General features: G+C 40.5%; 1 protein-coding gene across 3 annotated transcripts in view; it reads right to left on the reverse strand.

Moving 5' to 3' along the window:
* DNAH14 (dynein axonemal heavy chain 14) overlaps positions 1–17,137 on the reverse strand; it is a 231,631-nt gene that overhangs the window by 136,710 nt on the left and 77,784 nt on the right. For all 3 annotated transcript variants that reach the window (XM_081942264.1, XM_081942265.1, XM_081942263.1), the window contains exons 23-28: positions 14,780–14,854; positions 14,232–14,319; positions 11,530–11,777; positions 7,623–7,851; positions 3,377–3,430; positions 1,455–1,600 (exon numbers count right to left, since the gene is read on the reverse strand). In XM_081942264.1, the coding sequence (XP_081798390.1) occupies positions 1,455–1,600; positions 3,377–3,430; positions 7,623–7,851; positions 11,530–11,777; positions 14,232–14,319; positions 14,780–14,854 (840 nt within the window). The remainder of the gene's footprint in view (positions 1–1,454; positions 1,601–3,376; positions 3,431–7,622; positions 7,852–11,529; positions 11,778–14,231; positions 14,320–14,779; positions 14,855–17,137) is intronic.

Below are 17,137 nucleotides of genomic sequence, written 5' to 3' on the forward strand. Positions count from 1 at the left end.
CCAACACTGGAAGTCTTTAAGAAGATGTTGGATAGCCATTTGTCTGAAATGGTATAGGGTTTCCTGCCTAGGCAGGGGGTTGGACTAGAAGACCTCCAAGATCCCTTCCAACTCTGCTATTGTATTGTATTGTATAATGAATCCAATTGCTTAAAATAACTTACCAACATAAAAACTTTAAGAATATATATTAATCTTGCAGCAACATTAGTGTTAACACTATTTATTTTTTCTCATAAATTCATGCTTATTTTTCCCAATTTGTGTCTATCTGCATTAATTTGACATAGACATTTAGAAATAATGGCTTGTATCAATCTCAGGGTGCTGTCGGCCAGGCAGTGTCGGCTGGTGACCCCCAGGGGGGGAGCCTTCTCTGTGGGAGCGCCTTCCCTCTGGAATGAGCTGCCCCCGGAGCTTCGCATAATCCCCGACCTTTGGTCCTTCCGACGCGCCCTAAAAAGTTGGCTTTTCCAGCAAGCCGGCCTGGCCTGTTAATTTTAATTTTAACTTATTTTAAATGTATTGTTTTTTTAAAAAAAAATTCAGCTTGTTTTTTTGGATATGGATCTTTTTAAACTTTTGGGATGTGTGTTTTTTAATGTTGTACGCCGCCCTGAGTCCTTTTGGAGAAGGGCGGCATATAAATCCAAATAAACCAAACCAAACCAAACCAAACCAAACCAAAGAAATCTCTCTGGAAACAATTATTAAAGATATTAAAAAAAATGTTGGGACCCATTTTTTACAAACATCCATATAATGTACCAATATAAAGTGTTTCAGAAGAGTAGGAATTATTAATAAGCAAAGAATGTCAGCATTCAAAAGAATTTATGTTTGACATTGGTCATCTTAATATCCCACATTCTTTCAATTGCCTAATAAAATAGGCCAGCAATTCCTGAATCAAATTATAAGGAGGAAATATAGGACATTGATCAGTTCTATGTGACATTCTAATCAACAAAGAAATTATTCCAATTATGATAGCCAGGTAATAAGGTCAGAATACAACCTTTTAATACAATAAGCAAAAATGAAAGTAAAATTATAATTAACTGGCACATTTCAAAAAATTAAACTGTACAATATCAAAGTTTTGATCATGAACACAAGATCTATTGCCAAATCCACCCTATTTGATTTTCATTCAGTGTTTTCTGATGCGTGATATCTTTTTATAAAACCTGATTGGCCAAGATCTGGTATGCAATATATAGTAATAAAGTTATATAGTTTGAAATCTTCAAACTAAGGTACTTGTCATTTGTGCTCTTGCCTTTTTAGATCATTGGAAGACATCTATCCAGCTCTAGGCAGGAATTGTAAAGATGAAATATTTCTTTCACAGCTTTCTTATATTAATGATACAACACAGACCAAAACTGCACACACCATTGAACATAAAGTATTATTATTAATAAAATCTCACAGCAATTTCAAATAAATACCTGACACTGAGGCTATCTTTAGCTGCCTTAATTGCCTGAAGATGTGAAGCAATTGCAGAGAGGACTTCTATATCAATCCGATTGAATTCATCAAAACAACACCATGATCCAGATTGAACAAGCCCAAAGAACAATTTTCCCATTACCTTATATAGATAAAGAAAAATAAAGCATAACAAGTGAGGAATAAAGTCTCATACAATTTATCACCAAGCTCAAGAATAAAACAGCTACATTTGCCTTTGTAATACTTATAAATGTACTTATGAAAGTTTTATACATAGTAAGTCCTTTTTAGAAGCCTGTTTTTTGTCCAATATTGTTCATTGCATTGTCTCTAAGATTGCACTCAGAGTCTGAATAGCTTTTGGCCCACTTCACACATCACTGAGCCTTTGGTTCTGCTTCAAATTGACATGACCTCTGCCAGCATCGTTTGTAACCTTGTCTTGGTTAGCTGTTCTATAATTGTCCTCATCTAATGGTATATTGTACCCTCCATGGTTTTAGTCCTTTGCAAACTAGTGTCAAGCACAAAAAACCTAGAGTATTCGTTGAGTTCAAAGCACAGAACAGTTTATTATCACTACCTCTGTACAAAAATCTAGTCAAGTAATGGTAAAGCCAAGTTGGTGCTAGACAGTGGTGGGTTCTGGGCGGTACGGCCCGGTACAGGCGTACCAGTGGCAGCTGGGAGCAGTGGCCATCGTACCGGAACGGTGTTTCATTGGGCCCACCTGTATTCCTTACCTCTTTTTGAGGGAAATGGGCCAATTGCGCATGCGCGCACAGCAAAGGCGCCTACGTGACCTCGCCAAGCAGCTGGGGTGGTGCTGTGAGTTTGCGTGTGTCACGATGTTAAAAAGTTTGCTAGACATGAACTGACTGGAAACTGACACTCAAGAGTTAAACTAAGAAAGCTTTATTGCGCAGGTCATAAATGTTATCTGAAAGTGATTTATTGCGCATGCTTCACACATTCCAGAACTATTCCTTTGTTCTTTTGTCCGGCTGCCAAGTTGGCAGACGGAGCTTTTATTATCAAAATGTAACAATTTAGTTAACTTTCTGTTTTATTTACTTTTATTATTTTAATATTAAAGTTTGTTTATTAATTAGAATATACTTCAAAAAACTTTTATTTCTTTTCTTAACATCTAAATGATATGCTGAAGGGAATCAGCCCGGTCCATAAACCTCATTTTTCTCCAGGGTGTTTTTTTTCCCCTGACAGCGTGTGCCCAAGATGGACGTCCGGCCCCATTGCAGTGTACCAGTTGCGATGGGATCCAGAACCCACCACTGTTAGATAAAGGTCAAAGGAATTCATGGGGAGCTGGACTTGGGTCTTTAGTGTCAACGCAATGATTTCAAACTGATGACACTTTTATTCCTCCTTTCCAGCTCAGTCTGCTCTTCTCCTACAACTAGCCTTGACTGCTCCAGCCTTGTATGCTCAGGGTTTTCATCTTCTCAACACCACTAAGTCATTTCTCACTACCTTTATGGGAAGCTTGCTAGAGTATAGAAGCGTAGGGTTATTAAATGGGACTATGCCAGAGACCATGCCAGGAAAGTGCCCATGGCACATATAAGTAGTCATATTCAAATAATAATTTAAAGAATTTAAACAAGGAGTGGATATAGTTGTACTTTGGAACTCCCTCCTTCCACTTAAATGAAAAGATAAAGATTAGCTATTATGGTAGGTGACATATTGAAAGTCAGGGTATGGAAGATAACCATCTCACTAGTTTGCTTTTGGAATAAAAGTATACTTTATGATAGCCCGAGTCCGCCATGGCACACAAAATGTGACAATATTAACAACATGCTCTCCAAATTCCAAATATGCTCATTGTCTCAAAGGTTTGCCTACCGATGTTCTATACTGTTTCTTAAAATAAAATTGTTTATCATACCTTATCATCCAAATTTCCAGAACAATTGTATGTAAGACAGAATTTTCCCAAAGCCTAAAAGTAAAAAATACAATATTGAACAGAAGAAGTGCTACGGAACTGAATTGTAATCAAATAAGCATTAAATATCAAATAAGATTATATACTTTTGATTTAGATTTATCACTCACATTCCATTATTTTGCCCCTTTCCTAAAGGTGATCTACATTTTCAAATTTAAAAATTGAAATACAATTTTGAAACAAAAAAGGCTCTTAAAAACATAGAATATATACAGTATATGGAATGCCTTAGCAAAGAAAAAGAATTTATGCTAATTCAGACTGCCTGATAGTTAGACAATGTCTTTTCACCTTTGGACACATGTAAATTTTGTAATATATTATAAATTTTTGATACTCTGGTTCTTAAGCTAATATAAAGAATATTTTGGCAATCCTAAACTTACATATAGCTACTTGTCTAAGATAGCTACATTTAAAATGTCTGCATATTTTGAAGGTTCAAAAGAAACCACATACTAAATGCAGGATTAAAAATAAATATTACCCTAACTTTTTTGCAGATCAGATAAAGTATATTTAAACAACATGTCGTGAGACAATGAAGTTTCCCATCACTATTATATTAACTATGGATTCAAGCTAATCTCTAGTCTAAATATGAAAATTGCATGTTTATTTTTATAGCTTTATAAATCCTCCATAGCAAAATAAAGTATCTTTCACTAGCAACCAACTGTCAATTCATTGAAAATGCACAGTAGGGAATGAGAGCAATTTCATTTCATTTCCACATGTGAATTCTGTTTAGCCTGTTAGCTGAATATTAACATTGCAAGATAAAAAATTAAACTCTACTATCATATATATAGAGTGTCTAACAAAGTAAAATTGCTGATCTGCTCAAATAGCTGATTAACAAGCTGATTAACAAGGCCAAAAGATGTCAGTAAAATTTATATTCAAGGTCACCTGTAATGAAAACGGGCATTATTTATTTATTTATTCAAGACAGTTTTACCTCATTCTTAAGCATTTTCTAAAATGTCTTACAAAGTTTATTATTCATCTTTATATGTTAATTTTCAGATTAAAGTACCTAATAAAACTAAGAATTTTTATGACAAAAAGTTAAAGCTAGCGCTGATATAAGAAAAGAGAGCATAAAACATAATCAATGAAAAAGGCACATACATCCACATCTTATTGGATATCTGAGTATCATAAAAGGGGGAGTGTACCCCAGAAAAATGAGGGCTGGAGTCTTTTGGGATTTCCTAAAGACTTGGCTCTGTTTCCAGGCCTGGATGATGGTATGTGAAGAATCCCTGTTCAGTCATTTTTCTGAAGGCTGAAAGTGCTATTTTTATTCAGGCAATCATGTTGCTTTAATCGTGTTTTTTAAATTTATGTATTGGATGAACTTATGTATAGAGCTATGGTGGCACAGTGATTAGAATGCAGTTTTGCAGGCTAACTCTGTTCACAGTCAGGAGTTTGATCCTCACCTATTGCAGTTTGACTCAGCCTTCCAACCTTTCGAGGTCAGTAAAAGGAGGACCCAGATTGTTGCAGGCAATATGATGGCATTGTAAGCTCCTCAGAGAGTGCTTTAAAGTACTATGATGTGATATATAGGTCTAGATGCAATTGTTATAATTAAAGATGATTTTTGAAAGTTAGACAGCCTTACAAAAATCAAATAAATAAATATCTAGGTAGCAGCTTGTAAATCAGTATTGCACAAAGCTCAGCACTCAAGGTCTGAAACAAAAGATATCTGTGTAATATCTCTGAGCAGAGTCCTTATGCTCTTGAACAGCTCTGATTGCAAGAATTAGATATGTGAAGGGAAGAATGAGTATAAGAGTGGAAATGTGAGCAGTGAATATTCTGTTTCAGTCAAGAGTGGTAACACATGGAACTCCGTGCTGTTAACTCACTAATGTATCCAAAGCTGCCTTTCTAATTAGTGCATAGGTGTGATGACCTGGGGCTGGGCACAAAAGCAACAGTCAGAAAGGAGGCTTAACTCCCTTTTATTGTTCCAACTCCCCCCCCCAAAGTTCCCACAGTTCACTGTAAGTCCAAGAACAACGCTCAAACACACACACACACACACACACACCTCCACTAGTTCCTGGCTGCTGTGAGTCTAGAGAAGCAGCCAGTTCTGAGAGCAAACACAGTTCAGGAAACTTAGTTCCAGGGACTCCTCGTTGCACAGAGGCTGCAGCACAACCTGAAGCAGAGCTGTGTCACTGAGTACTTGCCCGCAGCCAGGCCAGGCAAAGCAAGGCAAGTTGAACCCAGGCAAAGCAAGGCTAAGCACAGTAAGACAAGGTGGCAAGACGTCAACAACTGCAAACATAGCTGGGAAAAGGCAATGTTTTTTCCCGACAAGCGCATTTCTTTAAATCTTATTCCCCAGGTGAGCCTTGTGATGAGGCGTCAATTCACCCTGTGCTGATCTCCATCCTCTGAGCTCGAGGATCGGTGGGGGAGGCAATCGCTCCTTCCCAGAGCTCTGTCATTCCTGTGCTCCTCTGTCTCTTTCCCTTTCCTCCTCCCTCACTTGGTCATCCTGCAGCCTCTCTCTGTTACTAGCCATCCCTCCAAGGCCCAAAGGACCAATGTTCCCTCTAAGGTGCGCGGCTGCGCGGCAGTTTTCAACTGTCGCGCAGTGATTTCTACTGCCACAGGCTCCGGAAGCTGGGGAGGTCCTTTGCGGGCGGCTAGAACTGGCCGCCTGCAAAGGACCTCCCTGGACTTGTTTTGATGAGCACGGGGCGACTGACGGTAGTTGTGAAGCCCCAAAGCCCCCGCCGCCACCGGAATAACTGCTGCCACCTCCTCCTCCTCTAACAGCACTGCCGGATTTGCCACCCGGCGCTGCGGCTGAGGTGAAGCCACCAAAGCTCCAGCCGGCATCCCCGCGTGTGGCAGCGGCGCCTCCCCCTCCGCTCAGAGCACCTGAGCTGAGCGCCGCGTCACCCCTACCCCCTCCTTCTCCGTGCTTTTGAGGAGCCATGAGACTGCGGGAGCCGGTAGGAAGGTTGCGGGGGGTTGGGAGCAGGGGAAAAAAAGGCCTCATGGCTCCTCAAAAACACGGCGGAGGAGGAGGGAGCAGGGGTAACGCGGGGCCCAGCTCAGGTGCTCCGAGCAGAGGGGGAGGCGCCACTGCCATGGGTGGGGGCGCCAGCGGGAGCTTTGCTGGCTTCACCTCAGCTGCAGCGCCAGGCAGCAAATGTGGTAGTGCTGTTAGAGGCGGGGGCTCGTCGGCATCTTCAGCTGCAGCCCTGCCCACGATGAAGAAACCAAAGATGGAGCAGATCCATGCAGATGACGTTGCTGCAACATGACTGGAGGAGGAATTCTGGGAATTGAAGTCCACAAGTCTTAAAGCTGTCAGGTTTGAAGACCCCTGGGGGGGGGTTCTAAAGGGTTAGGGGTGCAAGGGTCTTGTAACTTGACAGCTTTAAGACTTGCACACTTCAATGCTAGAGTTTCTGAGCCAACATTTTGGTTGCTAAGCAGGAGCATTGTTAAGTGATACTGATATTATATAACACTTTTAATTAAGCGGGTACCTTGAAGAAACATAACGTTGAGTTTCAAATAATACTGATTTTGTTGTTGCCTTAGGTGACATCTGTGAAAAAAATTCAGGTGCTCAGGCATGAAAATGTGCCGCTCAAACACTATACTTTTCTGCTCACATTGAAAAAAAATTAGAGGGAACATTCCAAGGGATCCGGGACTGCCTTTCCCTGCTCCCCCAGTTGTTCCTCTGGGGTCAGAGAGGCGACACCATCCTCCTCCGTCGGCCCCGTCTCCAACTCACCCTCTTCCTCAGACTCAGGCTCCGATGGGGCCTTGACATTAGGGAAATTAGGGAAAGGGATCTTCCTGAGTGCTGCATGTATGTTTTCCCTAAACAAATTCATTTCCTCTTTTTACCATTGCTATGAAAAATTTGTTCCATTAAGTGGATCAATCACAGTCACTTGAGGACTGCTTATTAAAGCAAGAGAAGATAGCGCAGTAACTTGAGGACTGCTTATTAAAGCAAGAGAAGATAGCGCATATGCTAAGAAACAGAAAGAAGAGTGTTTGACTATGTGGGACTTATAAGGTGTGGCAGAACTGTGTTGTCCTGAAATATGTATTGGCTATGAATTTTGTATAAAACATAGTATACATTTTGCAAAAAGCGTATCTTGATATAGAATATAGCACTTACTTTTGACAGATCTTTAACTGTCTCTGTTTTTCCTGTACCAGCTGGCCCAGCAAGACAGCATCCTAGATTTAATTGTAGTGCTCCAGTAATGGTTAACCAACATTGATCAGTAAGAGGCGTGATAATCAATCGTGGAGAGCAGCCTAAATATTCATAACCGTATTCAAAGGAAGCATAACCTTGAATAACTGTGCACAGCTTGCAATCATGCCATTTGTAACGCAATTGCCTAAATAAAACATGTTTACATAGCAGTTAATGACTCATATGGATTATCAAATGTTATAGGTATCGATTATGCAGGTATAAAAATTCAGTGTTGTAAGAATTGAATTTTTCAGTGTACAAAAAGCAATCCAAAAATCCATTAAATACAAAGTTATGTTAAAAGTTTAGAAAATGAGGTATCTGGGAACTGGTGTGTTATAAAGGTTGAAATACAAGATCAGGAATGGGAATGTCTTCATTATTCTCCCAAGCCTCTGAAGTCATGACAAGAAGCAATGGATGGAAACTAATCAAGGAGAGAAGCAACCCAGAACTAAGGAGAAATTTCCTGACAGTTAATCAGCAAAACAACTTGCCGTCAGAAATTGTGAATGCTCTAACCCTGGAAGTTTTTAAGAAGAGATTGGAAAATCACTTGTCTTACATGGTATAGGATTGGCTTTCTGCCTGAGGAGGAGGTTGGACTAGAAGACCTCCAAGGCCCCTCCCTATTCTGTTATTCTGACTCCCAGGTTCTAAGCCTTCCATAGGCATGAAAACCAGCTGGATGATCTTGGCCACTAATTCCCTCTCACTCTTAAATGGTATCAGACTTTGTAATTCATGTCTGAAGAAGAAAACACGTCACATCATGCATTTTGCATATGAACTAGGTGAGCACAGAGGAAAACAAGCAAGGACAAACTCTAAGAAAAGAGTACAATGAAGTATCTAAAAGTATCTAAAATCAGGCTTTTATTTCAGTGATGTGGACATTCTGTTCAAGTATAAATATCCTGCACTGGCATGAGTTCACCTCAAGATAAAAGTAAGCTTTTATGCATAATACACTACTTCAAATGTCTTATTTATGTGAAACATTTAAATTCAAATGTCAACATAAGCCAATTTTTTTTACAAAAATGATCTGTTGGAAAAGGCAATGCAGTTGTATGCTATTGAATTGCTCTTTGTTTTTTCATGCCAGTGGAAAATGCCAGGATGGTTTATGGTAAGTTACAGTTATGCTAAAAATAGTAAGAAATAAGAGGTTCTTAGTACTTTCAGAGAGAAAGGGAAAAAAGTCTTCATTTCCACTTGTTCCATATCAAGTGCATCTGTTCTCAAGGACTGGAAAGTAGGCAATGTGACTAGATTGTTTTTAAACGGTCACAGAACAAGAAAAGGTTAGTTAGCTTAACCTCAGTTATGGAGACAACATTTGAAAGTATCACTAAAGAGATCATATTAAGAAACATAGATCCCAGGGGAGAGCGACGGCATGACATGCGATCTTGGTGCTCCAATATCGCAGTCAAATTTCTGCCACTGGATGGTCCATTTGGACCTAACCTGTCCCATAGGGACGGTGATTGAGAAGGGCACCTCCTGCTGATCTCAGGGACACCACAAAGTCCCTGAAAGATCCAGGAATAGCCTTTTCTTCCAGCAACAGAAACACAGCTAATGAAGCTGCTGAAGTTGGGACAGCTCCAGAACGGGAAGAAAGTGGAAAGAGAAAGTGTGTCGAATTGGTGAGGAAATTTTATTATTAGAGGAAGAGACTACCCAAGAAAAAAAAAAGTTAAGATTGAAGACAGAAGACTGTAGGCGGCGAGACTGATCTGCATTGAACTTAGTGTGTTATCCTGTTTCTATTTTTTTTTTTTTACGGATGGAATTTTTGCAGGGGCTCCCTATTTTTTTAAGCTGAATGGATTCATTGTTTTCTTCTTTTTTCACTTTTGCTTACACCTATGGATTAAAATTCTCCTTCTTTTTTTATAATGTTTGATTGGATTGATTGGATTGTTTTTGATCTCCATTTAAGGGTTTTTTTCTTTCTTAAGATTGGAATATAAAGAAGATAATAAGAAGGATTATAAAGAGGGTTGTAACAACAGGAGGAAAAGCAGTTACTCTGCTACTTAGAGGCTGGAGGCTGGATACATTGTTTTTTGTTCTTTCTCTTTGATCACTTGAGATTTCAGTTTGTTTACCGACAGTGATAGTAGGAAGACCACAAGTTGTTTATACAGGTGCCTTTTGGGAGTTCTATCACTAGCTACTGGAGGGACGACAACATTTTGACTTGAAAGATAATAAATGAACCTGTTTGAAGTTTATTAAAATAGCCTTGAACCCTATAGTGTCAGTGTCTGCAAAATTGAAAGAGTGGCTCAGCAGGAAAAAGAAACTGTAACATTGCAAATGATTATGTTTGAAATTCAAAATCTATTAGTTGTGACAGAGAGAATTGAAAGGAGATTGGAGAATATGGAATACAAAACAGAAAAATCTGATGGAGAAACTGAGGATGTTTACCAAATGAAGAAAGTGGAGGACAGATTTCAAAAGATGGAAGAAAAAATGAGCAAAGAGATAAGAAAACTGTGGATACCGACAACAAATTGAGCATGGTTGGTAATGGCAAGAGCGGAATATGGAAAGGGGAGATAGATGGATTGGAACTCTACCCCAGACTTCAAAGCACAGAAGAAGAAAAGAGAGAAAAATTGACGGAGATAAGGAGAGAAATCTTGACAGAAACACTAGCGATAACCAAAGATAAGCTGATGAAAAGAACAGATGTTGGGTTTCAAGCTTTTATGAGATACGAAAGGAACAACCTGTTGCCAAGATAAGTTTATACAAGATTTATTAAGAAAGTAACTAGAACATTAATACTACAAATGGCAAGAGATATAAGACCGTACTATTATTGGAAAGATACAGGTTGATGCAATGAAAATGTATAATAAAAACTAAGCTAAATTTAATTTTCCAGTAGTATGTATAAAATGAAGTGACAATAACTATAGTTAAATAATGATTAATAATGATAACAATACATATAGATATATTAGTATGATAATATGAAATTTTATATAAACAACACATGGAGATTATGAGAGGAGGTTTAAAAGCTCTATAATAAGCTTTATAATATGTTATAAAGATGTATTGTGATTGGATGATCTTAGGAAGATTTAATAGAATGTTATCATATAATCCTATTCTAGATTTTGAATATTATATATAAAATATTGTAAAAACAATTATAGTCAAATTAAGGTTGAGATATAATAATTGTGATATATATGAATATAGGTGAATTTAAAATATGCGATTTGATATGAAAAGTAGGTGATGACTATGGAAGAAATGCATGGAAATACTGTAATCAACTGACACACTTTCTACAATTTGCAATGGAAGATGGTTTTTTATTTTTTATTTTTATGTTTGTTTGTCCTTGTTCAAAAACAAATAAAAATTGTTTAATAAAAAAAAGAAACATAGATCCCACCTCACTAAAAAGAAACCAAAACTGCTTCAACAAAATTGCTAACAAAATGTCTACACTTTTAAAGGATAAGATTCCAGCATGAAAATTTAGGGAACATAAATAGAAGTATCACACAGTTGTAACTCCCAAGTGGTCTTCAAGAGAAGGCATACATAGAATATGTTATAGTAATTCAGCTAAAGGTGACTAAGGCAGTGAATTCTGTATATCTAGTCGGATCTCCTGGGTAAAATGCATGAAGTCAATTTATGAACACAAATAATAAGGAATGAAATAATATTGCATCTGAAATTAAATATCTGCTTTGCATATTACATTTACATTTTGGTTTATTTAAAATAATTATTCTTAAATATATCTTAGCATTTAAGAAAAATTCTTAAACTATACCTTGTCCATTCAAAATCTTTAATGCCAATATCTTGATCTATCAATAAATTTAATATATCTCTATTATGGATGGATAAAGAAATCAAAGCTTCTAAAGTGCTTTGCTTGTGGTAGGGAAGAATATCTGATGCTATCTCTGTAAGTTGCTCTAGAACGTTGATCAGATCATCCAGGTCTTCTATCATCTCCTTTTTTGAATTAGAACTCAACATAGCTGCTTCACATTCCTGAGAAAACTTTATGTGACTCTAAAAGTGAAATACTATATTAGTAACAATAACTTTTTAAATTATTTACTTGTATTTACTTGTAAATAATGTAATTCTTGAGACAGGAGAGTATTTAAACATCTTTCAGAGTATTCACATTAGACTAAGGGAAGGCAAGTCACATTAGAATGTATTTCCCTTATTCTCTAAACCAAACTTGAGGAAAGGAAAATAAATCAATTGTCCTACGAATAGAAGGAACAAAAACAAGTATTTCAAATGTGGAGCAAAATAGGATAGGAAGAAACAAGTTGAATCCTTATAAGGCAGAAGAACTAGTTACTCCCCAGACAACTACATCTGGTTGTTTGTTAACTCCTGTACTTAATCTCGGTAGGGTTAAACTCCTCCTGGAACAGCAAGTCCACAACCTGGAGTTGTGGTTGGTACATTAATTGCAAGCCTCTTTAAAATGGGTGGTCCTAATAGCAATCATTTATATATTGGACACCTGGAATTCCACCTTGGCAATATTCTTTACATGAGTTTCCTAGGCTACTCAGAAACTTGAATTGGCTCATATCTATGTTGTAATGTGTACTTTCTTTAAATCAACAAATGAGAATAATCTTTTTCATATCCATACGTTTCTCAATAATCTGCTAAAAAACAAAAATCTGGTCTGCACACATTTACCAGGAAAAAATCACATTGCATTTTTGAAATATTGTTTATATGCCATCCTTCCAAGCACACATAACAAATTAAATCTTTAATAATGTTTGCATTCATTCTTGCACGCTCCCTCTATATAGGAGAGTACTGTGTTTTCTAAAAAATATGATCTGTCCTGAAACTAAAGCCTTGCCACATATTTCGGATGGGCAAAAATATTAGCCCCCACTGAAAATAAGCCCCCTGGACAATCCCCCCCCCTCCGGCCAGGCAGAGCACCGCTCATTGACCTAGCGGTATCCCAAAGGCACCAAGCCACAGGAATAAGGGTGGGGCCAAGGCGCTTGCATTGCTTGGTGCTTTCAGGGAACCGCTAGGTTGGTCAGCGGTGCTGTGTCCAGCTGAAGAGGGAGGGATGCTGGGCAGCTGCTCTCTTGCGAGCGGGCTCCTGAAGAGCTGGCCACAGCCTCGGGGTCGAATGGCTGTGTTGCGCTGTCGCAGCAGCAACACAGCAGCAATGAGGTGACCATGCTCGTGAGCAGCCACCCGGTGACCCCCCTTTCCAGCCAGGCACAGCGCCGCTGACCGACCTAGCGGTACCCGGAAGGCACCAAGCAACACAAGCGCCTGTTTGCCACCCTCCGCCTCCTGCGGCTTGGCGCCTTCGGAATGCCAGGGCATCTCCACTGCTGGCACCGCCCGCCGCTTGCTTTGGAAGTCGCAGTGGAGGACAGATGCCGCTCTGGTAGTACGCTCTATGGTTGTACGCTACCATAGAGCATACTCCCAGAGCAGCATCCGTCCTCCATGCTTTCAAAGCCGCAAAAAAAACCCAAGCGGCAGGCGGCGCCAGCAGCGGAGATGCCCTGGCTCTGCAGGTACTGTAGAGTTAGCCAAGGGCATCATGAGCCTGTGAGTCACGCAAGCGGGGAGCGGAAAAGCCGCTCGCACAACCCCCCTCTTCAGCCATACAGAGCCCCATTCACTCACCTAGGGGCATTCCGAAGGTGTCGAGCCGCGGGAGGCGGAGAGTGGCAAACAGGTGCTCGCATTGCTTGGTGCCTTCCAGGTACCGCTAGGTCGGTCAGTGGCGTTGTGCCTGGCTGGAAAGGGGGATTGCCGAGCGGCTGCTCGCGAGTGTGGTCACCTCATGACTGCTGAGCTGCTGCTGCGACAGCGCAACACAGCCATTCGACCCTAAGGCTATGCCCGGCTCTTTGGGAGCCCAGTTGCAAGGGAGCAGCTGCCCGGCAACCCAAAAACAATAAGCCCTCCCCTTTAATAAGCCCAAAGCCATATTTTGTGGGTCAAAAAAATATAAGACCCTGTCGTATTTTCAGGGAAACACGGTAATACCAGCATTCTTTCCTTAGGCACAGAGACAGTTTTTACTTACATGTTATATAGTCACTCCCAAGCAATCCACATGCATATATTATTATTTCTCCAGTTACATCATCTATACTTACGGTCTTATTTTTTAAAATATTCTTACAGATGTTATAACTCATTTTTCTTCCAATTTTTCTGGAACATTGTTATGGTTTTCTCTGACTCCAACCTGAGGATCTTAGTTCATCAAGTTGTCATCCCACAAACAGCACACAATCAATCATTTAAGGGTGACCAGGCAGACAACAAGAGTAGATGGGGGTAGATTCAGATGCTGAGGGCTAGATCCTGGCAAGCCTGTAGATTTTTGCTAAAGTTGTCTAGCTTTAATTTTATTTATTAATTTAAAACATTTATAGAGCCACACATTTTCCAACCAAGTAAATGTATCGTTAATATAGTTAAATAGTATTCTATTTTGCTTACCACAATCAATATCACCTGTCCTGGGTGGGTAAAAAACCATTCTTTAAATTCCATTTGATTCCACTCTGTAATTCCAAATTCTATAAACCTTAAAGTATATTATATAGTCAGAAAAAACATGAAATCTTTGAAAAAATTACTTTTTACAAGTTACTAAGTCATCTCCAGATTATTTAAAGGAAGATTATTGATAATAAAATTGTGTATATTTTTCAAGAGACAGGGATATATTGCTCATAATATGTAATTCCCTTACAACATTAATATTAATATTTGATGATGACAACGAATTGCAACCAATAGCACAAAGTGAAGAGCACTCTGATCTCCTTAATATATTCCGGTCCCAGGGTGGGGACCTGTAAAATTATTCAGCCCTTCAATTTGGTTCTTCACCGGAATGATCATGATTACTCTCAATTGCCAATAAATGCTTTAAAGATGAGTTTGTTTTGAACAACCTGCATATCAATTTTTTTAAAAACGGATGAATTTTTTTTTTGTAATAGTTATATTGGTAGCTTTCCTTATGATTAACATATACTTACTTTCTTACCATATTGCACATGGTATTCTCAACATTTTTAAGCCATTGTTCGACAGAACCTCTAATACGGACACCTCTATGAAACAGAATTTTAAAATTCAGTTTTAGGAATAAAGACACATTTTAATGATTCATATTTCTATACATTAATAAAAATACACCTTCCAATGGCCAGTATCAACCATTTGAAAACAAAACACTAGCTACATGGTTGGAGATTCACCTTCAAAGGTTAGCACACACAGCATGTAAAAGCAAGCACTCTTTCCCTTTTTTATCATTTGTTCTTTCCTCATGTCTTCTCTGTGTTCTGAGCAGGAAGATAAATGCAAATTTATCTTAAGGGAAGTGGCGGAAGAAAGGAAGGAGTGAGTTTTGAGTGTGGCACTGTGCATGAGAATTAAAGCTTAAAATGCTTGAAAGTTGGTTAATTGTTAATTGTTTATGATGGAAGCATGTGAGATTCTTCTGCATGCAAGATTCCCCCCCCCCCTTTACATACTACCCTTTTCTACCTACTTCATTTTTTAAAAGTTATTGGCCCTTTGGAATGAGATTCCTCCACAAAATTTGAAGAGCTTCCACCCTATGGGTATTTCAAAGGGCCTTGAAGATCTGAAAGTGCCTTAAAAATCTGGCTGTTCACTCAGGTCTTTTTTTTTTTTTTTGGCCATCATTATTCTTTCATCTTGTGCTTTTTTATAGTTCTTTGTTTTTAAATCTTTTAACAATTGTAAATTGCCCAGAGTTCCAGCGAATTAGGTGGTATATAAATTACATTTACTGTTATTATCTGTTCACAACAATGTAAAATCACCCATTGTTGGTTCTTTAGCTATTGGGCTATTGGACCTGGTTGGGCCACGAGGGAGGTCTTCCCCTCGTGGAAATGTGCCCACCAGGATACCGAGCATTTCACCAGCCCCGGGCCCAGGGAAGGGGCGGCGGGGTGGCAGCAATTATTCGGGAGGACTTAGAGCCGAGGGAGTCTACTGTGCCACAGACGTCCGGATGTGAAGCCCTGGTTGTGAAATGGGGGCCTGGGAGACAGTTGGGCCTGCTGATAGTATACCTGGCTCCTCGCTATACATCAGCGGCCCTGCCTGAACTACTCGAGCTGATCGCATCGGTGGCGGTTGAGACCCCCAAACTTTTAGTGATGGGGGATTTTAACCTGCCGTCGGTGGGAGAAGCATCGGAGGGGGTTCGGGAGTTCATGGCTTCCATGACAGCCATGGACCTGACTCAAATGATTCAGGGCCCAACACACGAGGGAGGACACACTCTGGACCTTGTTTTTGTCTCTGGCCAGTGGCTGAGTGATCTGGGAGGAGGGGACTTAACCATCACTCCCCTGTCATGGTCAGATCACTCACTCCTTCGTCTTGACTTCCCTGGTGCTACCTCCCGCCGCGGGGAGGCGGAACCGGAAAGTTCCAGATGGTTCCGCCCCAGGCGCCTGATGGAACCTGATAGGTTCCAGACGGAGCTTGGGCCACCTCCTGTAACCTTGACCCGCCCCCGGGTAGGGGACCTGGTGGTTGCGTGGAATAATGCAACTACCGGGGCCTTGAACCGGATGGCGCCTTTGCGGCCTCTCCGGCGGCAACGATCCACCCTAGCCCCTTGGTTTACCGAGGAGCTGAGGGTGATGAAATGCTGCAAGAGACGTCTAGAGAGTCGTTGGAGATCCTCTCGCTCCGAATTTGATCGAACACAGGTACGAGCCCATTTAAGGACGTACCTTGTGGCATTGAGAGCGGCCAAACGTCAATATTGTGCCACTCTCATTGCGTCCGCGGAGAACCGCCCTGCCGCCCTGTTTCAGGTGTCCCGCTCCCTCTTGTTTCAGAGGCCGCGGGAGGCCCCTTTACAGGGCAGGGCAGAGGAATTTGGTAAATATCTGCAGGATAAAATCGCTCAAATCCGGAGAGACTGGGTTCCAGTCAGTGGTCCAGTGGAGACGCCTACGGCGAGTCTTGAGGTTTCGATCTGGGAGGAGTTTGACTTGGTTGCCATCGAGGATTTGGACAGATTGCGTGGACGACTGCGACCCACCACATGTTTATTGGACCCGTGTCCCTCCTGGCTTGTACTGGCATCCTGGGAGGTTACACGAGACTGGCTCCTGGGCCTAGTGAATGCTTCGTTGGGCGAGGGGTCCCTCCCGGCCGCCTTGAAAGAGGCGGTAGTGAGACCCTTGCTCAAGAAGCCTTCCCTGGACCCTTTGGAGCTAGCCAATTATCGTCCTGTCTCCAACCTTCCCTTTTTGGCGAAGGTTGTAGAGAGTGTGGTGGCCTACCAGTTCCCACGACATCTGGAGGAAAATGATTATCTAGACCCGCGCCAGTCCGGCTTC

Source organism: Natrix helvetica (genome assembly GCF_964273705.1).
Source record: "Natrix helvetica genome assembly, chromosome: 2".
Taxonomy (NCBI): domain Eukaryota; kingdom Metazoa; phylum Chordata; class Lepidosauria; order Squamata; family Natricidae; genus Natrix; species Natrix helvetica.